Source organism: Tachyglossus aculeatus, chromosome 18 (genome assembly GCF_015852505.1).
Source record: "Tachyglossus aculeatus isolate mTacAcu1 chromosome 18, mTacAcu1.pri, whole genome shotgun sequence".
NCBI lineage: Eukaryota > Metazoa > Chordata > Mammalia > Monotremata > Tachyglossidae > Tachyglossus > Tachyglossus aculeatus.
Window position 1 is genome coordinate 7,360,982 of NC_052083.1, and position 26,092 is coordinate 7,387,073.

General features: G+C 47.3%; 1 protein-coding gene across 1 annotated transcript in view; it reads right to left on the bottom strand.

Annotated features, from left to right (window-relative positions):
- Positions 1-19,198, bottom strand: part of ZFAT (zinc finger and AT-hook domain containing) — a 74,031-nt gene extending 54,833 nt beyond the window's left edge. Inside the window, exons 1-2 of the mRNA XM_038760633.1 lie at positions 19,108-19,198; positions 3,964-4,140 (exon numbers count right to left, since the gene is read on the bottom strand). Of these exons, the coding sequence (XP_038616561.1) occupies positions 3,964-4,140; positions 19,108-19,126 (196 nt within the window). The 5' untranslated portion in view covers positions 19,127-19,198. The remainder of the gene's footprint in view (positions 1-3,963; positions 4,141-19,107) is intronic.
- Positions 19,199-26,092: the final 6,894 nt, after the last annotated feature.

Genomic DNA, 26,092 nt, shown 5'->3' on the forward strand with positions numbered 1-26,092 from the left:
GAGCCCAGAACTGGGAGTCACGAGGACTGGGTTCTAATCTCGGCTCTGCCACTTGCCTGCTGTGTGACCTGGAGAAAATTACTTAACTTCCCTGTGCTTCAGTTTCCTCATCTGTAAAATGGAGGTCCAATGCCAGCTCTTCCTCCCCACTGGACTATGAGCTCCATGTGGGACAGGGACTGTGTCCAAACTGATTTTTCCTGTATCCATCCCAGCGCTTAGTACGTGCTTGGCACATAGTAAGTGTTTACCGTATACCACAATCATCATCATCATCATCATCATTATTACTGTTATTAAGACTGAGCACGCTCCTTCTATAAAGCAGTTTTGAATTGAGCTATGATGGTCATCTCCCAGATTACAAACTGCATTACTTGCCCACCCTCCTTTTCATTTATAGTCAGATTGGAGAAAACCATTTTAAGTCTTCCTATGAAGCGCTCCCCAAATAAAAGATCTAAGGTGATTTTTTTCCCCTTCAAAAGCTCACTGTGCTTCTAATGAGTTGCACAACTACTTAAATTACTTCCAAGATTCGTGATGACTGGAGCCGGACTGCCCAGTTGAAATAGAAGATCCAATCTTAAGCAAAGATTAAGTGACTAAAAATAAATAATTTTAAGTAGTTTCCTAGCGACTCACTGAAATTAGATGTCAAACACTTAGCTGCCTCTCTAAGTTTGCAACTACTTTGTAAATTGATTCCATCTCAATTATCTTTCTTTTTTTTCCCCTCCTCTTTCCAGGTGAAAGGAATACTAGGATGGGCTAGGAGAAAACAGAAAATATCAACTCGGGGAGCACGCGCATACACACGCACACAGCACACTCTGCACTGTACTAAGCACTTGGGAAAGTATGGATCAGAGAGAAGTGACACATTCCCTGCCCTCTAGGAGCTTCCACTCTAAAAGGGGAGACAGACATGAAAAATACAGTTAATTACGATCGTTGCCTGACCAACTGACTGCTTACTCTAACGGTTAGTCAGAGAGAAGGTGGATTGCTTGAATTTTTCTTTCCATCACAAAACCCTCCAAGATGCAGACGTGCACATCGATCAGTGAAATTTATGGGGCACTCTCCTGGAATTTCTGGACTTCAGGAAACCGAAGGACAAGCTCCTTGTGGGCAGGAGACATGTCCGCTACCTGTTGCATTGTAATAATAATAATAATGATGGCATTTATTAAGCCCTTACTATGTGCAAAGCACTGTTCTAAGTGCTGGGGAGGTTACAAGGTGATCAGACTGTCCCACGGGGGGCTCACAGTCTTAATCCCCATTTTCCAGATGAGGGAACTGAGGCCCAGAGAAGTGAAGTGACTTGCCCAAAGTCACCCAGCTGACAATTGGAAGAGCCGGGATTTGAACCCATGACCTCTGACTCCAAAGCCCGGGCTCTTTCCACAGAGCCAAGCTGCTTCTTGTACTCTCCCAAGCGCTTAGTGCAGTGCTTGGTCTTCAGCAGAAGCTCAATAAATACCATTGATGATGATGATGATGACGACGACAACACCGCTTAGAAAGCTGAAGGTCTGGTCTTATTTTATTTTATTTTTTCATTTTGATAGCCCAACTTAAATACCCCACCTACATGCTAAAAAGATTTAACTTTCAGATCCCCAGTAGGGAGGGTGGTGGGACTCTGGAAAACAGACCAAGGCTATAAGGTCAGGTTTCCGTGGGACTTCACATCACAATTTGGGGACTCAGCTATATGCACTTAAAGCAGAATAACCTGCCCAATTTTTTTAATGGCATTTATTAAGCGCTTACTATGTGCAAAGCACTGTTCTAAGTGCTGCTTCTTACTTTCCCCTCTAATCCCCCTCCATAGCTATACGCACGTAAAGCAAAATAATCTGCCCCAATTCTTACTTTCCCCTCTAATCCCCCTCCATAGCCGTTCAGGGCCAAAATAGATTAAAAGGCAGTAAAATTAAAAGTGGGCGGGAGGGGAGAGGGAGAAGTGGAAGCCTCTTTCTACTGCACAGGGAGTGAAAATAATAAATCAAGCCCTCCAAAGCTAAAGATGCAATTAAGCCATTTCAACTATCATTCATCTTACCAGGAACGGTGAAGGGTAAATCTGGACTGAAATAATTCAGCAAAGTGTAATTATTCTTCCACTCCTCTACTTTTAAGAACTTTCGGAAAGTCCAAAGTGATAGTTTTAGACTGTGAGCCCACTGTTGGGTAGGGACCGCCTCTATATGTTGCCAACTTGTCCTTCCCAAGCGCTCAGTACAGTGCTCTGCACACAGTAAGTGCTCAATAATAATAATAATAATAATCATGGCATTTGTTAAGCACTTACTATGTGCAAAGCACTGTTCTATAAATACGATTGATTGATAAGTTAAAAAAAGATCCTCGTTTAAAACTATTAAAACGCTTTTAAATCTCTATCTTGCACTAACTAAGAACTTGAGATTTTGATTAAAAGCTTAAGCGGCACAAAAAGAGAAAACCGTCAAGGAACCCCTGTGAGCCTGAATGCCAGAAAAAGCATTTTTAACTGCAGTGATGAGGGCAAAGAGCAAAAAAGCCATGAGCAGCTTTTCAGAGAAAGGGGCAGAGGGTCACAAAGAGGAAGATTCGGATGGGCAAAAATGGAAACAGGAGGTTAAATGATCAGATCGTCTGGGCATTGGCTCGAAGACCACACTCCTCCTGCTCAAAGTCAAAACAACATTCCTACAGCCGGCTTCATTTTAACAAATACCAACATTATTATTATTATTATTATTTAACATCTCGGAATGAACACGACAAAGTTTCTAATTAGCTACAGGAGGAATTTCTGTGACTCCCCTAAGAAGCAAACACCTCAAAATCTCCCCCAGCCCCAAACCTGCATTCCCCTTTTATCCTTTGCTGGAAACACGCGCACGGATGCCTGGTTGCCAGGTTGCTGACAGTCTATTTTCACTATCAATCAATCAATCAATAATATTTATTGAGCGCTTACTATGTGCAGAGCACTGTACTAAGCACTTGGGAAGTACAAATTGGCAACATATAGAGACAGTCCCTACCCAACACTGGGCTCACAGTCTAAAAGGGCTCACTATCCCTCTCTATTTCTATTTCTCCCCGTCTAGATTGTGAGCTCGTTGTGGGCAGGAATGTGTCTATTTGTTGTTATATTGTACTCTCCCAAGCACTTAGTACAGTGGTAAAATAATAATGATAATGGCATTTATTAAGCGCTTACTATGTGCAAAGCACCGTTCTAAGCGCCGGGTGATCAGCTTGTCCCACGGGGGGGGCTCACAGTTTGAATCCCCATTTTACAGATGAGGTAACTAAGGCACAGAGAAGTTAAGTGACTTGCCCAAAGTCACACAGAGCTGGGACTGCCAAAATGACTGAGTGAATGAATGAACTATCAGGAACTTCTGGTAGTAGTAGCCTGAGTAGAAGAATGAAGAGTAGCAATAATAATTGCAGCAGCTATCATATAATTACAGCTATTATATAATAATGACAAGAATTATGTATTTGTTAAGCATTTACTATATGCGCGGCACTGTACTAAGCGCTGGGGTGGAGACAAGTAAAGATAGGTGGACACAGTCCCTGTCCCATGTGAGGCTCAAAGTCTCAATCCCCATTTTATTTATTATCTATTTATTTATTTATTTATTTTACTTGTACGTACTTATTCTACTTTTTTTTTATTTTGTTAATATGTTTGGTTTTGTTCTCTGTCTCCCCCTTCTAGACTGTGAGCCCACTGTTGGGTAGGGACCGTCTCCATATGTTGCCAACTTGTACTTCCCAAGCGCTTAGTACAGTGCTCTGCACACAGTAAGCGCTCAATAAATACGATCGATTGATTGATTGGGGTAAATACAAGGTAATAAAGTTGTCCCACGTGGGGTTCACGGTCCTAATTCCCATTTTCCAAGGAAGCCCCCTCCCCCGGCTCCCCAGGGGCTGGGGAGAACGTACCCGGTGGTCTGCCTTGGGCGGGATCGGCGGGTTCGGCGGTCAACGGCCGCAGAGGAATGATGATGTCCTCTGCATTGACCCCTTCTTCCCGGTGCTTTTCGGACACGTGGGACAGGAGCTCGGCCTGGTTTGGCGAAAACAGGTTGCAGCACTTGCACATGAAGATGGAACGGCTTTCTGAGCGACGGAGAAGAGAAAACGCACATTAGCACTGCCGTCCTGAGGGCCCGGCCCATTGCCCCCGGTCTGCCGAAAGCAGCACGGCGTGGAGGACGGAGCACAGGCTCTGGAGTCAGGAGGTCACGGGTTCTAATCCTGACTCTGCCGTATAGTCCTGGGCAAGTCATTTAACTTCCCTGTGCCTCAGTTACCTCATCTGTAAAACGGGCATGAAGACCGTGAGCCCCATGTGGGACACGGACTGTGCCCGACCTGATTTGCTTATGTCTACCCCAGGGCTTAGTATGGTTCTTGCCACATAAGTGCTTAACAAAAGCTACTACTACTACTATTATTATCAACATTATTAATTATTATGTTATAATATATTTTATTATTATTAATTATTATTAATAATGCGGTGCTCACCACATAAGTGCTTAACAAAAGCTACTACTATTTTTATTATGTTATTTATTATTTATTTATTATTACCATCACCATTACTATAATATTAATTATATTATATTAACATTACATAATTATTATATAATAATTATATTATGCTGATATAATATTGTTAATATTAATGATATTATAATGATGATGATGATGATATTTGTTAAGCGCTTACTATGTGCCAAGCACTGTTCTAAGCACTGGGGGGGATACAAGGTGATCAGGTTGTCCCACGTGGGGCTCACAGTCTTCATCCCCATTTGACAGATGAGGTCACTGAGGCCCAGAGAAGTTAAGTGACTTGCCCAAAGTCACACGGCTGACAAGTGGCGGAGTCGGAATTAGAACCCATGACCTCTGACTCCCAAGCCCATGCTCTTCCCATTGAGCCATGCTGCTTCTTTATTACTCTGTATTATTATTATTATTATTTCCCCCTGAGCCACACTGCTTCTCTATTATTCTTTATTATTATTATTTTCCACTGAGCCATGCTGCTCCTCTATTACTCTGTATTATTATTATTATTATTATTTTCCACTGAGCTACGCTGCTTCTCTATTATCCTCTATTATTATTATTATATACCTTCCAAACAGTTCTTCATTCTGAACGGTGGGAAAATACGCCAAGTAATTAAATGAAGGTGGGAAAATCCGGGATACACCCCGCCGACACTAGTAGCTGGGGTCTGATGCCTCTTAGTTCAGTGCTCTGCACATAGTAAGCGCGCGCTCAAATGCCATTGATGACTGAGGGGTTCATGCCCAGCCCCTACATCACTCTATGTATTATGATTATCATCTCAGAGCTAATGATGGAGAGTGGAGCATAAATAAGCAGACCGCCCTGAGAAACATCATCATCATCATCATCAATCGTATTTATTGAGCGCTTACTATGTGCAGAGCACTGTACTAAGCGCTTGGGAGGTACAAATTGGCAACACATAGAGACAGTCCCTACCCAACAGTGGGCTCACAGTCTAAAAGGGGGAGACAGAGAACAAAACCAAACATACCAACAAAATAAACTAAATAGGATAGATATGTACAAGTAAAATAAATAAATAGAGTAATAAATATGTACTAAATAAATAGGATCACCTAAGTTAATAAAATGCAATTAAATGGCCTTTTCCAAACCTCAACCAGTGTTGCCAACGGTTTCCACTGCATTCAAATGTTTGCAATTGCAAACCAAAGAGGCCTTGTGGGACAAGGGATAGGAGAACAGAAACCAGGCTAAGAAGAACCAAAATCAAACTTATAAAACCCTTCCGCGTGGAAATGGCACCATTGATGAGTAGAGCTGGCTGTCCCCTCGTTAACCAACTGAATTTACTGAGCGCTACCGTGAGCAGAGAGCACTGTACTGAATCTGTCACAGCACATTTTATTGGGTGGCATTGAGGGGTGGCCCCTTCCCCGACCGGGAGATGGGGTCGATGCCTAGCAAATTTTTTTCCACAATTAAATCCTGGTTGAGGACATCTACTGAGGGCTGCTTGTTGTGGCGCGAGAGAACGCATAGCAGTCACCTACACAATCAAGGTTACTGGCTGCTCAGAGATTCACAATCTACAACGTGTCGACTGTCACAATCAATCAATCGTATTTATTGAGCGCCTACTGTGTGCAGAGCACTGGACTAAGCGCTTGGGAAGTACAAGTTGGCAACATATAGAGATGGTCCCTACCCAACAGTTGGCTCACAGACTCACAGGGGACAAAAGAGGTCCAGAACCACGTGCTCATAATTCCCAGGTGGGTCTTCCCTTCCTCCCACAAATTCCCTGTGGCTTATAATAATAATTGTGGTATTTATAATAATGATGATGGCATTTATTAAGCGCTTACTATGTGCAAAGCACTGTTCTAAGTGCTGGGGAGGTGACAAGGTGATCAGGTTGTCCCACGGGGGGCTCACAGTCTTCATCCCCATTTTACAGATGAGGTCACTTAGGCCCAGAGAAGTGAAGTGACTTGCCCAAAGTCACACAGCTGACAATCGGCAGGGCCGGGATTTGAACCCTTGACCTCTGACTCCAAAGCCCGGGCTCTTTCCACTGAGCCACGCTGCTTCTCAGCACTTTGTTAAGCACTTACTACGTACCGGACACTGTACTAAGCAGTGGAGAAGATGCAAGAAAACCAGGGTTGACACAGTCTCTGTCCCACTTGGGGCTCACTATCTTAATCCCCATTTTACAGATGAGGCAACTGAGGCACAGAGAAGTTAAGTTAAATCCCCAAGCCTAACAAGATGACAACTATCTTCACTGACCGCAATCATTGAATGTCTAGTGTTTGCAGCATGCAGAGCATTGTACTGGATGCTCACTAGGTACAGAGGACTGTACTGGGTGCCCACTGTGTGCAAAAGGCTATACTGGGAGTTTGCTATGTGCAGGGGGCTGTTTTGGACATCCACTTTTTTAATGGTATTTGTTAAGCGCTTATATGGGGTCACATTCATTCATTCAATCGTATTTATTGAGCGCTTACTGTGTGCAGAGCACTGTACTAAGCGCTTGGGAAGTACAAGCTGGCAACATATGGAGACGGTCCCTACCCAACAGCGGGCTCACAGTCTAAAAGGGGGAGGCAGACAACAAAACAAAACATATTAACAAAATAAAATAAATAGAATAAATATGTACAAGTAAAATAAATAGAGAAATAAATATGTACAAACATATATACATATATACAGGTGCCGTGGGGAGGGGAAGGAGATAAAGCAGGGGGATGGGGAGGGGGAGAGGCTCCTCTACTTGTCTGCTGTGTGACCTTGGGCAAGTCACTTCACTTATCTGTGCCTCAGTTCCCTCATCTGTAAAATGGGGATTGAGACTGTGAGCCCCATGTGGGACGGGGACTGTGTCCAATTCGATTTGCTTGTATCCACCCCAGCACCTAGTTGAGTCTGGCACATAGTAAGCACTTAAATACCGTAATTATTAAGTGGGGGGCCGGGGGACATGCCAACTTGTACTTCCCAAGCGCTTAGTACAGTGCTCTGCACACAGTAAGCGCTCAACAAATACGATTATATGAATGAATGAATGCCAAGGCCTCAAGGGAGTTTTCGGTCTGGCTCTCATTCATTCATTCATTCAATCACATTTATTGAGCGCTTACTGTGTGCAGAGCACTGTCCTAAGCGCTTGGGAAGTCCAAGTTGGCAACATATAGAGACGGTCCCTACCCAACAGTGGGCTCACAGTCTAGAAGGGGGAGACAGACAACAAAACCAAACACAACTCTCCGGCCTATGAGGGGCAATTCTTGGCTGGGAACACTGATAGCCTCCAGGAAGAGTCAGCGACAAGGGGGGCTTGAACACGCGGCGGTCTCACATCTCCCCAGGATGGGTCCGAGGGTCCAGCCCACCCGAGCTCCCTCCCAGCCCTCTGGTCCATACTTCATGCTGCTGCCTGGATTGTCTTTGTCCAGAAACGCTCTGGGCATGTTACTCCCCTTCTCAAAAATCTCCAGTGGCTACCAATCAATCTGCGCATCAGGCAGAAATTCCTCACCCTGGGCTTCAAGGCTGTCCATCCCCTCGCCCCCTCCTACCTCACCTCCCTTCTCTCCTTCTACTGCCCAGCCCGCACCCTCCGCTCCTCCACCACTAATCTCCTCACTGTACCTCGCTCTCGCCTGTCCCGCCATCGACCCCCGGCCCACGTCATCCCCCGGGCCTGGAATGCCCCCAATCCCTCTGCCCATCCGCCAAGCTAGCTCTCTTCCTCCCTTCAAGGCCCTACTGAGAGCTCACCTCCTCCAGAAGGCCTTCCCACACTGAGCCCCTTCCTTCCTCTCCCCCTCGTCCCCCTCTCCATCCCCCCCATCTTACCTCCTTCCCTTCCCCACAGCACCTGTATATATGTATATATGTTTGTACATATTTATTACTCCATTTATTTATTTATTTTACATGTACACATCTATTCTATTTATTTTATTTTGTTAATACATTTGGTCTTGTTCTCTGTCTCCTCCTTCTAGACTGTGAGCCCACTGTTGGGTAGGGACTGTCTCTATATGTTGCCAACTTGGACTTCCCAAGCGCTTAGTACAGTGCTCTGCACACAGTAAGCGCTCAATAAATACGATTGATGATGATGATGATGATGATGTGAGCCCACTGCTGGGTAGGGACTGTCTCTATATGTTGCCAACTTGTACTTCCCAAGTGCTTAGTACAGTGCTCTGCACACAGTAAGCGCTCAATACATACGATTGATTGATTGATTGATTGGTTTTCACACCCCTTGAGGACTGAAGCGGATGGGCCCTCCCGCCGCCCCCGAAAGACGGGTCCGGGGGGCGAAAAGCCCAAGCCTTCAACCGGAAACCGACCCCTCTCACCTCCTCAAAGGAAAACGATTCGACCTCTGAAAAAGAAGCACACGGACTTCTCGGGGCGGAGGTTAATGTGACTTCGGGGAAGTCACTTTACTTCTCTGGGCCTCAGTCACCTCATCTGGAAAATGGGGATGAAGACGGTGAGCTCCCTGTGGGACAGCCTGATCACCTTGTAGCCTCCCCAGCTCTTAGAATAGTGCTCTGCACATAGTAAGCGCTTAACAAATGCCATTATTATTATTATTATTTTTTTTTTTAATGGCTTGGAGACAGCCTTCTACTGGTGAAGTCCCGCTCCCCTAAGAGCTCAAGTACTTGGGAGAGGCCAGCCTTTCAAGCAGCTCATTAGTCCCTCGCTGCCCCAAGGAGCAGGGAATTAAGTGGAATTAAGTGAGTGGAATTAAGGCAGGCTTTTATGCCCATGTGGCCTACGCAGAAAGCCTCTCTGACAGCTGACGACACTCGAAGAAACAGTTTCTCTCAGGATGAAACCCCTGAGTGCCCTCAATTGCTGTTCCAAGAGAAATATTGTCGCCTCTCACTGGGTCCATTTGTGATGGAGGGGGTCGCGCCTCCTCCCGCCCCCCCCATAACCCAGTATTTTTTCTGCTTTTGAACTTCAATCAATCAATCGTATTTATTGAGCGCTTACTGTGTGCAGAGCACTGGACTAAGCGCTTGGGAAGTACAAATTGGCAACATATAGAGACGGTCCCTACCCAACAGTGGGCTCACAGCCTAAAAGGGGGAGACAGAGAACAAAACCAAACATACTAACAATATAAAATAAATAGAATAGATATGCACAAGTAAAATAAATAAATAAATAAATAGAGTAATGAATATGTACAAACATATATACATATATACAGGTATATACATATATACAAGTCCTGACTATCAGGAAAACCCCGTCGGCATCAGGTTCACAGGGCAGGCTACCGGATGATGACGCGTAGGACTCTTCCCGTGAATTAATCAGGGCTGTAAGTGACGCGCTCCACCTCGGGACCCCCACGTCTCCCCATTTCCTCAGGTTTTAACCAATTAATCGATCGATTCGATGGTATTTATTGAGCTCTCACTGGGTGCCCAGCACCGGACTCAGCGCTTGGGAACAGAACGGAGTTTGTAGACCTGTTCCCTGCCCACAACAAGCTTACAGTATACAGGGACAGTCCAGAGGCGATCAATCCGTGATATTTATTGAGCGCTTACTGGATGCAGAGCACTGGGTGGAGCAATCAATCAATCAATCGTATTTATTGAGCGCTTACTGTGTGCAGAGCACTGTACTAAGCGCTTGGGAAGTACAAGTTGGCAACATATAGAGACAGTCCCTACCCAACAGTGTGCTCACAGTCTAAAAGGGGGAGACAGAGACCAAAATCAAACATACTAACAAAATAAAATAAATAGAATAGATAGGTACAAGTAAAATAAATAGAGTAATAAATATGTACAAACATATATACATAGGTGTTGTGGGGAAGGGAAGGAGGTAAGATGGGGGGGATGGAGAGGGGGATGAGGGGGAGAGGAAGGAAGGGGCTCAGTCTGGGAAGGCCACTGGAGCAGGGATTAGAACCCAGGTCCTTCTGAATCCCGGGCCCATGCTGTCTCGCGGACCAGGGAAACTTCCCGGCTGCGTAGAGCGGGGCTCTCTGACCTCCGAAATTCCCTGGAAGCTGCCCAGAGGGCCAGGAAGGCCAACCGTTGGGATGGTTGGGACAGAGAGCCACGTTACGTGTTCTGAAAGCAGCCTCTGGTGGTCGAATGCCGGGATGTTCCTGGGAAAAATGAAAAGCCGCCCACAAGATGCCCTGCAAGAAGCGAAAGAGCGGCGGCGACTGATGTGCCAAGTCACTGCCTTCCACCTTCCCCAAGGAAATCACCAAAAAGTGCTGCTGTGGGCTGCAATCAATCAATCGTATTTATTGAGCGCTTACTGTGTACTATATGTTGCCAACTTGTACTTCCCAAGCGCTTAGTGCAGTGCTCTGCACACAGTAAGCGCTCAATAAATACAATTGATTGATTGATTCTCTGGGCCTCAGTTCCCTCATCTGTAAAATAAATGGGGATTAAGGCTGTGAGCCCGCCGTGGGACAACCTGATCACCCTGTACCCTCCCCAGCGCTTAGAACAGTGCTTTGCACATAGTAAGTGCTTAACAAATGCCAATTATTATTATTATTATTAAGCGCTTGGGAAGTACAAGTTGGCAACATATAGAGACGGTCCCTGCCCAACGGTGGGCTCACAGTCTGGAAAATCGTTCTTTAATGAGCGCTTACTGTGGGCAGAGCACTGTACCAAGCGCTTGGAAAGTATAATTCGGCAACAATCCCTACCCGACAACGGGCTCACAGTCTATCACCTGCAAGGGTCACCCCCTCCCCCACTCCCCGTTTTTTAATGGTATTTATTAAACGCTTACTATGTGCCAAGTGCTGTTCTAAACACTGGGGTAGAAGCAAGGTAATCAGTTGGTAACACCATCCCTGTCCCACATCATCATCATCATCAATCGCATTTATTGAGCGCTTACTATGTGCAGAGCACTGTACTAAGCGCTTGGGAAGTACAAATTGGCAACATATAGAGATAGTCCCTACCCAACAGTGGGCTCACAGTCTAAAAGCCTCACATGGGGCTTACAGTCTTAATTCCCATTTTACAACCCCTTTAGACCAAGCCCACTTCCCTAGAAAACCAAGAGTGCCCATCACCCTGCAGCTGCTGCCTGGCCTGCTTCCCAACCATCAATCAATGCTATTTATTAATAATAATAATAATAATAATAATGGTATTTTAATGGCATTTATTAAACACTTACTACATGCCAAGCAATCAATCGTATTTATTGAGCACTTACTGTGTGCAGAGCACTGTACCCGCTGGGGAGGTTACAAGGTGATCAGGTTGTCTCCCGGGGGGCTCACAGCCTTCATCCCCATTTTACAGATGAGGTAACCGAGGCACAGAGAAGTTAGGTGACTTGCCCAAAGTCACACAGCTGACAACTGGCGGAGCTGGGATTTGAACCCATGACCTCTGATTCCAAAGCCCACGCTCTTTCCACTGAGCCTCCTTGTATAACTTTGCTCTGACTTTGGGCAAATCACTTCACCGGGCCTCAGTTCCCCTCATCTGTAAAATGGGGATGGAGACTGTGAGCCCCAGGAGGGACAACCTGATCACCCTGTATCTCCCCCAGCGCTTACAACAGTGCTTAGCATATAGTAAGCGCTTAACAAATACCATCATTATTATTATTATTAGAAGTAAAGAGGTCGGGGGTTCAAATCCCGACTCTGCCAGCTGTGTGACTTTGGGCAAGTGAGTTTACTTCACTGGGCCTCAGTTCCCTCATCTGTAAAATGGGGATGAAGACTGTGAGCCCCCATGCGGGACAACCTAATCACCTTGTATCTCCCCCAGCGCTTAGAACAGTGCTTGGCCCATAATAAGCGCTTAACAAATACCATCATTATTATTATTAGAAGTCAGAGGTCGTGGGTTCTAATCCCGACTCCACCAGCTGTGTGACTTTGGGCAAATCACTTCACTGGGCCTCAGTTCCCTCATCTGTCAAATGGGGATGAAGACTGTGGGCCCCACGTGGGACAACTGATCACCTTGTATCTCCCCCCCAGCGCTTAGAACAGTGTCTGGCACATAATAAGCGCTTAACAAATACCAAAATTATTATTATTAGAAGTCATTGGTCGTGGGTTCTAATCCTGACTCTGCCAGCTGGGTGACTCTGGGCAAATCACTTCACTGCGCCTCAGTTCCCTCATCTGTAAAATGGCCCCATGTGGGACAACCTGATGACCTTCTCTCTCCCCCAGTGCTTAGAATAGTGCTTGGCACATAGTAAGCGCTTAACAAATACCATCATTATTCTTAGAAGTCAGAGGTCTTGAGTTCTAATCCCGCTCCAACAGCTGTGTGATTTTGGGCAAGTCACCTCACAGGGCCTCAGTTCCCTCATCTGTCAAATGGGGATGAAGACCGTGGGCCCCACGTGGGACAACTGATAACCTTGCACCTACCCCAGCGCTTAGAACAGTGCCTGGCACATAGTAAGCGCTTAACAAATACCAAAATTATTATTATTAGAAGTCAGAGGTTGTGGGTTCTAATCCGAGTCCGCCAGTTGTGTGACTTTGGGCAAATCACTTCACTGGGCCTCAGTTCCCTCATCTGTCAAATGGCCCAACGAGGGACAACTTGATGACCTCCTATCTCCCCCAGCGCTTAGAACAGTGCCTGGCACATAAGAAGCGCTTAACAAATACCAAAATTATTATTATTAGAAGTCAGAGGTCGTGGGTTCTAATCCGGGTTCGCCAGTTGTGTGACTTTGGGCAAATCACTTCACTGGGCCTCAGTTCCCTCATCTGTAAAATGTCCCAACGAGGGACAACTTGATGATCTCCTATCTCCCCCAGCGCTTAGAACAGTGCCTGGCACATAAGAAGCGCTTAACAAATACGAAAATTATTATTATTGGAAGTCAGAGGTCGTGGGTTCTAATCCGGGTCCGCCAGTTGGGTGACTTTGGGCAAGTCACTTCACTGGGCCTCAGTTCCCTCATCTGTAAAATGGCCCCACGTGGGACAAACTGATGACCTTCTATCTCTCCCAGCGTTTAGTACGGTGCCTGGCACATAATAAGTGCTTAACAAATACCAAAACTATTATTATTAGAAGTCAGAGGTTGTGGGTTCTAATCCAGACTCCGCCAGCTGCGTGACTTTGGGCAAGTCACCTCACTGGGCCTCAGTTCCCTCATCTGTAAAATGGCCCCACGTGGGACAACCTGATGACCTTGTATCTCCCCCAGGGTTTAGTATGGTGCCTGGCACATAGTAAGTGCTTCACAAATACCATCATTTTATTATTATTAGAAGTCAGAGGTCATGGGTTCTAATCCAGACTCCGCCAGCTGTGTGACTTTGGGCAAGTCACCTCACTGGGCCTCAGTTCCCTCATCTGTAGAATGGCCCCACGTGAGACAACCTGATGACCTTGTATCTCCCCCAGGGTTTAGTACGGTGCCTGGCACATAGTAAGCGCTTCACAAATACCATCATTTTATTATTATTAGAAGTCAGAGATCGTGGGTTCTAATCCTGACTCGGCCAGCTGAGTGACTTTGGGCAAGTCACTTCACTGGGCCTCAGTTCCCTCATCTGTAAAATGGCCCCACGTGGGACAACCTGATGACCTTCCATCTCCCCCCAGCGTTTAGCACGGTGCCTGGCACATAGTAAGCGCTTCACAAATACCATCATTTTATTATTATTAGAAGTCAGAGGTCGTGGGTTCTAATCCTGACTCGGCCAGCCGTGTGGCTTTGGGCAAGTCACTTCACTGGGCCTCAGTTCCCTCATCTGTAAAATGGCCCCACGTGGGACAACCTGATGACCTTCTATCTCTCCCAGCGTTTAGTACGGTGCCTGGCACATAGTAAGCACTTCACAAATACCATCATTATTATTATTAGAAGTCAGAGGTCGTGGGTTCTAATCCAGACTCCACCAGCTGGGTGACTTTGGGCAAGTCACTTCACTGGGCCTCAGTTCCCTCATCTGTAAAATGGCCCCACATGGGACAACTTGATAACCTCCTAACTCCCCCAGCACTTAGAACAGTGCCTGGCACATAATAAGTGCTTAACAAATACCAAAACTATTATTATTAGAAGTCAGAGGTTGTGGGTTCTAATCCAGACTCCGCCAGCTGCGTGACTTTGGGCAAGTCACCTCACTGGGCCTCAGTTCCCTCATCTGTAAAATGGCCCCACGTGGGACAACCTGATGACCTTGTATCTCCCCCAGGGTTTAGTATGGTGCCTGGCACATAGTAAGTGCTTCACAAATACCATCATTTTATTATTATTAGAAGTCAGAGGTCGTGAGTTCTAATCCAGACTCCGCCAGCTAGGTGACTTTGGGCAAGTCACCTCACTGGGCCTCAGTTCCCTCATCTGTAGAATGGCCCCACGTGGGACAACCTGATGACCTTGTATCTCCCCCAGGGTTTAGTATGGTGCCTGGCACATAGTAAGCGCTTCACAAATACCATCATTTTATTATTATTAGAAGTCAGAGGTCGTGGGTTCTAATCCTGACTCAGCCAGCCGTGTGGCTTTGGGCAAGTCACTTCACTGGGCCTCAGTTCCCTCATCTGTAAAATGGCCCCACATGGGACAACTTGATAACCTCCTATCTCCCCCAGCACTTAGAACAGTGCCTGGCGCATAATAAGTGCTTAACAAATACCAAAATTATTATTATTAGAAGTCAGAGGTCGTGGGTTCTAATCCAGACTCCGCCAGCTGGGTGACTTTGGGCAAGTCACTTCACTGGGCCTCAGTTCCCTCATCTGTAAAATGGCCCCACATGGGACAACTTGATAACCTCCTATCTCCCCCAGCACTTAGAACAGTGCCTGGCACATAATAAGCGCTTAACAAATACCAAAATTATTATTATTAGAAGTCAGAGGTTGTGGGTTCTAATCCAGACTCCACCAGCTGCGTGACTTTGGGCAAGTCACCTCACTGGGCCTCAGTTCCCTCATCTGTAAAATGGCCCCACGTGGGACAACCTGATGACCTTGTATCTCCCCCAGGGTTTAGTATGGTGCCTGGCACATAGTAAGTGCTTCACAAATACCATCATTTTATTATTATTAGAAGTCAGAGGTCGTGAGTTCTAATCCAGACTCCGCCAGCTAGGTGACTTTGGGCAAGTCACCTCACTGGGCCTCAGTTCCCTCATCTGTAGAATGGCCCCACGTGGGACAACCTGATGACCTTGTATCTCCCCCAGGGTTTAGTACGGTGCCTGGCACATAGTAAGCGCTTCACAAATACCATCATTTTATTATTATTAGAAGTCAGAGGTCGTGGGTTCTAATCCTGACTCAGCCAGCCGTGTGGCTTTGGGCAAGTCACTTCACTGGGCCTCAGTTCCCTCATCTGTAAAATGGCCCCACATGGGACAACTTGATAACCTCCTATCTCCCCCAGCACTTAGAACAGTGCCTGGCGCATAATAAGTGCTTAACAAATACCAAAATTATTATTATTAGAAGTCAGAGGTCGTGGGTTCTAATCCAGACTCCGCCAGCTGGGTGACTTTGGGCAAGTCACTTCACTGGGCCTCAGTTCCCTCATCTGTAAAATGGCCCCACATGGGACAACTTGATAACCTCCTATCTCCCCCAGCACTTAGAACAGTGCCTGGCACATAATAAGCGCTTAACAAATACCAAAATTATTATTATTAGAAGTCAGAGGTTGTGGGTTCTAATCCAGACTCCACCAGCTGCGTGACTTTGGGCAAGTCACCTCACTGGGCCTCAGTTCCCTCATCTGTAAAATGGCCCCACGTGGGACAACCTGATGACCTTGTATCTCCCCCAGGGTTTAGTACGGTGCCTGGCACATAGTAAGCGCTTCACAAATACCATCATTTTATTATTATTAGAAGTCAGAGGTCGTGGGTTCTAATTCTGACTCGGCCAGCCGTGTGGCTTTGGGCAAGTCACTTCACTGGGCCTCAGTTCCCTCATCTGTAAAATGGCCCCACATGGGACAACTTGATAACCTCCTATCTCCCCCAGCGCTTAGAACAGTGCCTGGCACATAATAAGTGCTTAACAAATACCAAAATTATTATTATTAGAAGTCAGAGGTCGTGGGTTCTAATCCAGACTCCGCCAGCCTCTGTGACTTTGGGCAAGTCACCTCACTGGGCCTCAATTCCCTCATCTGTAAAATGGCCCCGCGTGGGACAACCTGATGACCTTGTATCTCCCCCAGGGTTTAGTACGGTGCCTGGCACATAGTAAGCGCTTCACAAATACCATCATTTTATTATTATTAGAAGTCAGAGGTCGTGGGTTCTAATCCTGACTCGGCCAGCCGTGTGGCTTTGGGCAAGTCACTTCACTGGGCCTCAGTTCCCTCATCTGTAAAATGGCCCCACGTGGGACAACCTGATGACCTTCTATCTCTCCCAGCGTTTAGTACGGTGCCTGGCACATAGTAAGCACTTCACAAATACCATCATTATTATTATTAGAAGTCAGAGGTCGTGGGTTCTAATCCAGACTCCGCCAGCTGCGTGACTTTGGGCAAGTCACCTCACTGGGCCTCAGTTCCCTCATCTGTAAAACGGCCCCACATGGGACAACTTGATAACCTCCTATCTCCCCCAGCACTTAGAACAGTGCCTGGCACACAATAAGCGCTTAACAAATACCAAAATTATTATTATTAGAAGTCAGAGGTTGTGGGTTCTAATCCAGACTCCGCCAGCTGGGTGACTTTGGGCAAGTCACTTCACTGGGCCTCAGTTCCCTCATCTGTAAAACGGCCCCACATGGGACAACTCGATAACCTCCTATCTCCCCCAGCACTTAGAACAGTGCCTGGCACACAATAAGCGCTTAACAAATACCAAAATTATTATTATTAGAAGTCAGAGGTTGTGGGTTCTAATCCAGACTCCGCCAGCTCTGTGACTTTGGGCAAGTCACCTCACTGGGCCTCAGTTCCCTCATCTGTAAAACGGCCCCACATGGGACAACTTGATAACCTCCTATCTCCCCCAGCACTTAGAACAGTGCCTGGCACACAATAAGCGCTTAACAAATACCAAAATTATTATTATTAGAAGTCAGAGGTTGTGGGTTCTAATCCTGACTCGGCCAGCCGTGTGGCTTTGGGCAAGTCACCTCACTGGGCCTCAGTTCCCTCATCTGTAAAATGGCCCCACGTGGGACAACCTGATGACCTTGTATCTCCCCCAGGGTTTAGTACGGTGCCTGGCACATAGTAAGCGCTTCACAAATACCATCATTTTATTATTATTAGAAGTCAGAGGTCGTGGGTTCTAATCCTGACTCGGCCAGCCGTGTGGCTTTGGGCAAGTCACTTCACTGGGCCTCAGTTCCCTCATCTGTAAAATGGCCCCACATGGGACAACTTGATAACCTCCTATCTCCCCCAGCGCTTAGAACAGTGCCTGGCACATAATAAGTGCTTAACAAATACCAAAATTATTATTATTAGAAGTCAGAGGTTGTGGGTTCTAATCCAGACTCCGCCAGCTCTGTGACTTTGGGCAAGTCACCTCACTGGGCCTCAATTCCCTCATCTGTAAAATGGCCCCGCGTGGGACAACCTGATGACCTTGTATCTCCCCCAGGGTTTAGTACGGTGCCTGGCACATAGTAAGCGCTTCACAAATACCATCATTTTATTATTATTAGAAGTCAGAGGTCGTGGGTTCTAATCCTGACTCGGCCAGCCGTGTGGCTTTGGGCAAGTCACTTCACTGGGCCTCAGTTCCCTCATCTGTAAAATGGCCCCACGTGGGACAACCTGATGACCTTCTATCTCTCCCAGCGTTTAGTACGGTGCCTGGCACATAGTAAGCACTTCACAAATACCATCATTATTATTATTAGAAGTCAGAGGTCGTGGGTTCTAATCCAGACTCCGCCAGCTGCGTGACTTTGGGCAAGTCACCTCACTGGGCCTCAGTTCCCTCATCTGTAAAACGGCCCCACATGGGACAACTTGATAACCTCCTATCTCCCCCAGCACTTAGAACAGTGCCTGGCACACAATAAGCGCTTAACAAATACCAAAATTATTATTATTAGAAGTCAGAGGTTGTGGGTTCTAATCCTGACTCGGCCAGCTGTGTGGCTTTGGGCAAATCACTTCACTGGGCCTCAGTTCCCTCATCTGTAAAATGGCCCCAGGTGGGACAACCTGATGACCTTCCATCTCCCCCAGCGTTTAGCACGGTGCCTGGCACATAGTAAGCGCTTCACAAATACCATCATTATTATTATTATTATTTTTATTATTGGGCGGAGAAAGAAAGGATGGGTGGCGGGCTACTTTTTCTGCCCCCCCCCCCCTTGTTTCCTAGGCCTCGGCGGCAGGATCGGACGCACTACAGCGCGCGTGCGCACACGCGCGCGCGGCCGGAACTACATTCTCTCCCGCCAAGCGAGGGCGGCGCGCGGACCTGGATCCCTCCGCCGAGGCCTCCCCGCTTCCTCCCAACGCTACATTCCAAACGGACGCCGGACCCCCAGCCCCCACCCGGCTCACCTGCCGCCTGCGTTTCCATGGCAACCCCCTCCGGCCGGGAAAAAAAAGCCTCCGTCCACTACGGGGCTTCCGCCGGCCTCCCCGGGGGGCGGGGGGGGGCCCTCCCGGCGACCGCGCCGTTTAAATTGAAATAAAAAAGGCCGCGGGGTTATGGCGAATCTGCGGCATCCAACATGGCGGATGGAGGATTTGCCCTCCTCTCGCCCCCTCCGGCCGGCGGTGACGTCGGCGCACCGCCCCTGCCGCGCGCGTGCGCGGGGTTTCGCGGCGCGCGCCGGCCTCCCCGCGCTGCTGCGCATGCGCCCGCCGAGCGGCCTAGTGGGCTGAGGTCATCCATTCATTCATTCAGTCATCATCATCAATCGTATTTATTGAGCGCTTCCTGTGTGCAGAGCACTGTACTAAGCGCTTGGGAAGTCCAAGTTGGCAACATGGAGAGACGGTCCCTACCCAACAGTGGGCTCACAGTCTAAAAGGGGGAGACAGAGAACAAAACCAAACATACTAACAAAATAAAATGAATAAAATAGATATGTACAAGTAAATAAATAAATAGAGTAATAAATATGTACAAACATATATACATATATACAGGTGCTGTGGGGAAGGGAAGGAGGTAAGATGGGATGGAGAGGGGGACGAGGGGGAGACTCTACACACAGTAAGTGCTCAATAAATACGATTGAACGAATGGATAAATAATATTATTTATTATTAATAAATAATAATGATGGCATTTGTTCACTCATTCATTCACATTTATTGAGCGCTTACTGTGTGCAGAGCACTGTACTAAGCGCTTGGGAAGTACAAGTCGGCAACATACAGAGATGGTCCCTACCCAACAACGGGCTCACAGTCTAGAAGGGGGAGACGGACAGCAAAACAAAACATGTGGACAGGTGTTGAGTTGTGTGCTTAGTACAGTGCTCTGCACACAGTAAGCGCTCAATAAATACGATTGAGTGAATGAATGGATGTCCCTCGACTAATAAATAATGATGGCATCTGTTCATTCATTCATTCGTATTTATTGAGCGCTTACTGTGTGCAGAGCACTGTACTAAGCGCTTGGGAAGTACAAGTCGGCAACAGAGACGGTTCCTACCCAACAACGGGCTCACAGTCTAGAAGGGGGGAGACAGAGAACAAAAGGAGACATGTGGACAGGTGTTAGAGTTGTTGAGGTGTTGAGTTGTCTGGACGTCCCTCGAATAATAAGTAATAATGATGGCATTTGTTCATTCATTCATTCGTATTTATTGAGCGCTTACTGTGTGCAGAGCACTGTACTAAGCGCTTGGGAAGTCCCAAGTCGGCAACAGATAGAGACGGTCCCTACCCAACAACGGGCTCACAGTCTAGAAGGGGGAGACGGACAACAAAACATGTGGACAGGTGTTGAGTTGTGTGCTTAGTCCAGTGCTCTGCACACAGTAAGCGCTCAGTAAATACGATTGAATGAATGAATGAATGGATGTCCCTCGACTAATAAGTAATAATGATGGCATTTGTTCATTCATTCATTCGCATTTATTGAGCGCTTACTGTGTGCAGAGCACTGGACTAAGCGCTTGGGAAGTCCAAGTTGGCAACATAGAGACAGTCCCTACCCACCAGTGGGCTCACAGTCTAGAAGGGGGAGACAGAGAACAAAACCAAACATATTAACAGAATACAATAAAGAATAGAATAGAATAGAATAATAGAAGAGAATGGAATAGTCTAGAGGGGGAGACAGAAATTGGCAAGCGTGGCTCGGTGGAAAGAGCCCGGGCTTGGGAGTCAGAGGTCGTGGGTTCTAATCCCCGCTCTGCCACTTGCCTGCTGTGTGGCCTTGGACAAGTCACTTCACTTCTCTGGGCCTCAGTTCCCTCAGCTGTAAAATGGGGATGAAGACTGTGAGCCCCACGTGGGACAACCTGATCACCTTGTAACCCTCCCCAGTGCTTCGAACAGTGCTTGGCACAGAGTAAGCGCTTAACAAATATATATGTTTGTATGTATTTATTACCCTATTTATTTATTTCATTTGTACATATTTATTCTATTTATTTTACTTTGTTAACATGTTTTGTTTTGTTCTCTGTCTCCCCCTCCTAGATCATGAGCCCGCTGTTGGGTAGGGACCATCTCTATATGTTGCCAACTTGTACTTCCCAAGCGCTTAGTACAGTGCTCTGCACACAGTAAGCCCTCAATACGATTGAATGAATGAATGAATTATAATAATAATGATATTTAAGTGCTTACTATGTGCAAAGCACTGTTCTAAGCGCTGGGAGAATATACAAGGTAATCAGGTTGTCTCACGTGGGGCTCACAGTCTTATTCCCCATTTTACAGATGAGGTAACTGAGGCCCAGAGAAGTGAAGTGACTTGCCCAAAGTCACACAGCTAAGTGGCGGGGCCGGGATTAGAACCCAGGACCTCTGACTCCCAAGACCGTTCTTTTTCCCCTGAGCCACGCTGCTTCCAGATATGTACTTAAGTGCTGGGGGGCTGGGAGGGGAGATGAATACAGGGAGCAAGTCAAGGCGGCTCTTCCAGACTGTGAGCCCACTGTTGGGTAGGGACCGTCTCTATAGGTTGCAACTCGGACTTCCCGAACGCTTAGTACAGTGCTCTGCACACAGTAAGCGCTCAATAAATACGATTGATTGATTGATTGATATGTACTTAAGTGCTGGGGGGCTGGGAGGGGAGATGAATACAGGGAGCAAGTCAAGGCGACTCTTCTAGACTGTGAGCCCACTGTTGGGTAGGGACCGTCTCTATAGTTTGCCAACTTGGACTTCCTGAGCGTTTAGTACAGTGCTCTGCACACAGTAAGCGCTCAATAAATACGATTGATTGATTGATTAATTGATATGTACTTAAGTGCTAGGGGGCTGGGAGGGGAGATGAATACAGGGAGCAAGTCAAGGCGACTCTTCTAGACTGCGAGCCCACTGTTGGGTAGGGACCGTCTCTATAGGTTGCCAACTTGGACTTCCCGAGCGCTTAGTACAGTGCTCTGCACACAGTAAGCGCTCAATAAATAAATACGACTGAATGAATGACACAGGAGGGAGTGGGAGAAGAGGAAAAGAGGGCTTAGGGAAGACCTCTTGGAGGTCTTGTGCCTTCGATAAGGCTTTGAAGGAGGGGAGAGTCATTGTCCATCATCAGCTATGAAGAGGAAGCAGTGTGGCTCAGTGGAAAGAGCACGGGCTTTGGAGTCAGAGGTCATGTGTTCAAATCCCGGCTCCGCCACTAGTCAGCTGGGTGACTTTGGGCAAGTCACTTCACTTCTTTGAGCCTCAGTTCCCTCATCTGTAAAATGGGGATTAAGACTGTGAGCCCCACGTGGGACAACCTGATCACCTTGTAAACTCCCCAGCGCTTAGAACAGTGCTTTGTACATGGTAAGCACTTAATAAATGCCATTATTATTATTATTATTATAAGAGGGAGGGCATTCCAGGCCAGAGGCGGGACGTGGGTGAGAGGTCGGCAGTCAGAGACCAGATTGAGGTACAGTGAGAAGGTTACCATTAGAGGAGGGAAGGGTGCAGGTTGTGTTGTTTGTAGGAGGAGAGTAGCGAGGTGAGGTAGGAGGGGGCGAGGTGATTGAGGGCTTTGAAGCCGACGGTGAGGAGTTTGATGCAGAAGTGGATGGGCAACCCCCGCAATCAATCAATCAATCGTATTTATTGAGCGCTTACTGTGTGCAAAGCACTGTACTAAGCACTTGGGAAGTCCAAGTTGGCAACATCTAGAGACAGTCCCTACCCAACAGTGGGCTCACAGTCTAAAAGGGGGAGACAGAGAACAAAACCAAACATACTGACAAAATAAAATAAATAGAATAGATACGTACAAGTAAAATCAATCAATAAATAGAGTAACAAATATGTACAAACATATAGACATATATACAGGTGCTGTGAGGAAGAGAAGGAGGTAAGATGGGGGGGATGGAGAGGGGGACGAGGGGGAGAGGAAGGAAGGGGCTCAGTCTGGGAAAGCCTCCTGGAGGAGGTGAGCTCTAATCCCGGCTCCGCCACTTAATAATAATAATAACAATGGCATTTATTAAGTGCTTACTATGCACTGTTCTAAGCACCGGGGAGGTTACAATGTGATCGAGTTGTCCCACGGGGGCTCCCAGTCTTCATCCCCATTTTCCAGATGAGGGAACTGAGGCCCAGAGAAGTGAAGCGACTTTAATAATAATAATAATGGCATTTATTAAGCGCTCACCATGTGCAGAGGAGTGGGGAAACGTGGCCTGAACGTTTCTTACCTTCTCACCTCGCCCATTTCTGAGGTGAACCAAATGAGCAGGAAGGGAATCTGCCTCAGTTCAGGGATGAGGCTGCCAAAGCTGGGACCCAGAACGCCAGAGTCTGTACTTCCCTGGAGCCGGAGGGGTGGTGGGGGTCACTCTGGGGCAGCAGAAGGGTATCTTAAGGCCACATTTAATTTCTTCCCAGGGCCCCGGGGGGCCGAGGGCAAGAGAACAATCGTCCCTTTTACGGTAACGCGATGCTCTCCGGTGGCCAGGGATCCGGTGAAGCACAGAAGTGGGTCCAGAGTTGACCAACCGGATTTTCCTGCCAGTCCCCCTTCGCAGGGCAACGTTCCCAGCGGAGGTCTTTCCCCTAAACAGACCTCCCGCTTCCACGATCATCTAGCGCTCCGGAATGTCAGGTGTCCTTGAGGCCCCATTAGCCGATGCCCCCGACTTTGGCCTGAGAGAGACTGGATTTGGGTCCGTGTTGGTGTGGATGGTTGCGACTCGCCCAAGGTCACCCAAGCAAGCAGTTGGCCGAGCTGGGGCCCTCCGACTCTCGGATCCGGGCTCTTTCCATTAGGCCACCCTGCTACTCTCCCCGTCCCCCTGCCCTCAACTGCCCTCAGCCAACAGCCATCTTCTGGTGTGGCCACCTGCACAAAGCAATCACCCCTTCCCCTTCCCTCCGCAGTTGTCGCTCCTGCCAGCCCTGGTGAGCTAAGTCCAGTCTCGGGAAAAAAAGAAAAAGAACAACGGCTCTTTTCTTTCACCCTAACAAGGACACTTCAGTTGCAATGCTTGGCTAATTGGCACGTGACAGCTTTTATAAAATATGAATATTTATGAAGATTTTCTTGTTCAGAGACGGCACGTACCGAGAAACCATATCCTACCGTATGAACCAAATGACATCCGCTTACCTTTCACTCGGAAGGAGTCTGTTCCTTAGCCTGGAAGTAGCCTCAATGGGCCATTTATACCCCCCTGGACACTCAAGTACTCTGAACCCTGTCAATTTACCCTAGACCTTCAGCACACTGAATCTTGCCCATCGCCCCTTTCGCTTCTCATCATCATCATCAACTGTATTTATTGAGCGCTTACTATGTGCAGGGCACTGTACTAAGCGCTTCGGAAGTACAAATTGGCAACACATAGAGACAGTCCCTACCCAACAGTGGGCTTCTGCTTCATGTCTCTAAATGAGTACCTGTCTTCCCCCCTCACCAGAGCGTAAGCTCCTTGAGGGCAGCGATCCAGCCTATCAACTTGATTGCTCTCTTCCCAAGCCCTCAGTCCAGTGCTCTGCTCATAACAGGGGCTCAATAAACTCCAGTGTCTGGGTATCCTCTCTAAATCCCAACCACATTCCCTTCTCTGGAACTCGAAGGAGATCATCACGTGTGAAGCAGTGTGGACAGAGCTCAGGCTTGGGAGCCAGGAAGATCTGGATTCTGACTCCGACTCCGCCACTTTCTGCTGCGGGATCTCGGGCGAGTCATTTCCTCTTTGTAATAATAATAATAATAATGGCATTTATTAAGCGCTTACTATGTGCAAAGCACTGTTCTAAGCGCTGGGGAGGTTACAAGGTGATCAAGTTGTCCCACGGGGGGGGCTCACAGTCTTAATCTCCCATTTTACAGATGAGGTAACTGAGGCCCAGAGAAGTGAAGTGACTTGCCCAAAGCCACACAGCTGACAAGTGGCGGAGCCGGGATTTGAACCCATGACCTCTGACTCCAAAGCCTGGGCTCTTTCCACTGAGCCTCACTGCTTTGTCTTGTTACCTCATCTATAAAATGGGGATTAAGACTGTGAGCCCTTTGTGGCATAGGAACTGAGTCCAACCTTTTTATCCTCATAGAAGCAGCGTGGCTCAGCGGAAAGAGCGCGGGCTTGGGAGTCAGAGGTCATGGGTTCTAATCCTGACTCTGCCACTTGTCAGCTGTGTGACTTGGGGCATGTCACTTAACTTCTCTGTGTCTCAGTTACCTCATCTGTAAAATGGAGATTAAGACTGTGAGCCCTATGTGGGATAGGAACCGAGTCCAAACTTATTATCCTTACAGAAGCAGGGTGGCTCAGTGGAAAGAGCGCGGGCTTGGGAATCAGAGGTCATGGGTTCTAATCCTGACTCCGCCACTTGTGAGCTGTGTGACTTGGGGCATGTCACTTAACTTCTCTGGGCCTCAGTTACCTCATCTGTAAAATGGGGATTAAGACTGTGAGGCCCATGTGGGACAACCTAATGACCTTGTAACCCCCCCCCCCCCAGTACTTAAAACAGTGCTTGGCACATAGTAAGCACGTAACAAATGCCACCATTATTATTATCCTGCATTTATTCCAGCACTTAGTACAGTACATGGTACATAGTGCTTAAACTAATACTTATAAAAGAGTCCATTAACCCAAGCCACCCAAAATACATACTCACACACTCTTAAAGGGTCTAAAAGCGAAGCAGCGTGGCTCAGTGGCAAGAGCCCAGGCTTTGGAGTCAGAGGTCATGGGTTCAAATCCCGGCTCCACCAACTGTCAGCTGTGTGACTTTGGGCAAGTCACTTAACTTCTCTGGGCCCCAGTTACCTCACCTGTAAAATGGGGATTAAGATTGTGAGCCCCCATGGGACAACCTGATCACCTTGTAACCTCCCCAGCGCTTAGAACAGTGCTTTACACATAGTAATTGCTTAATAAAT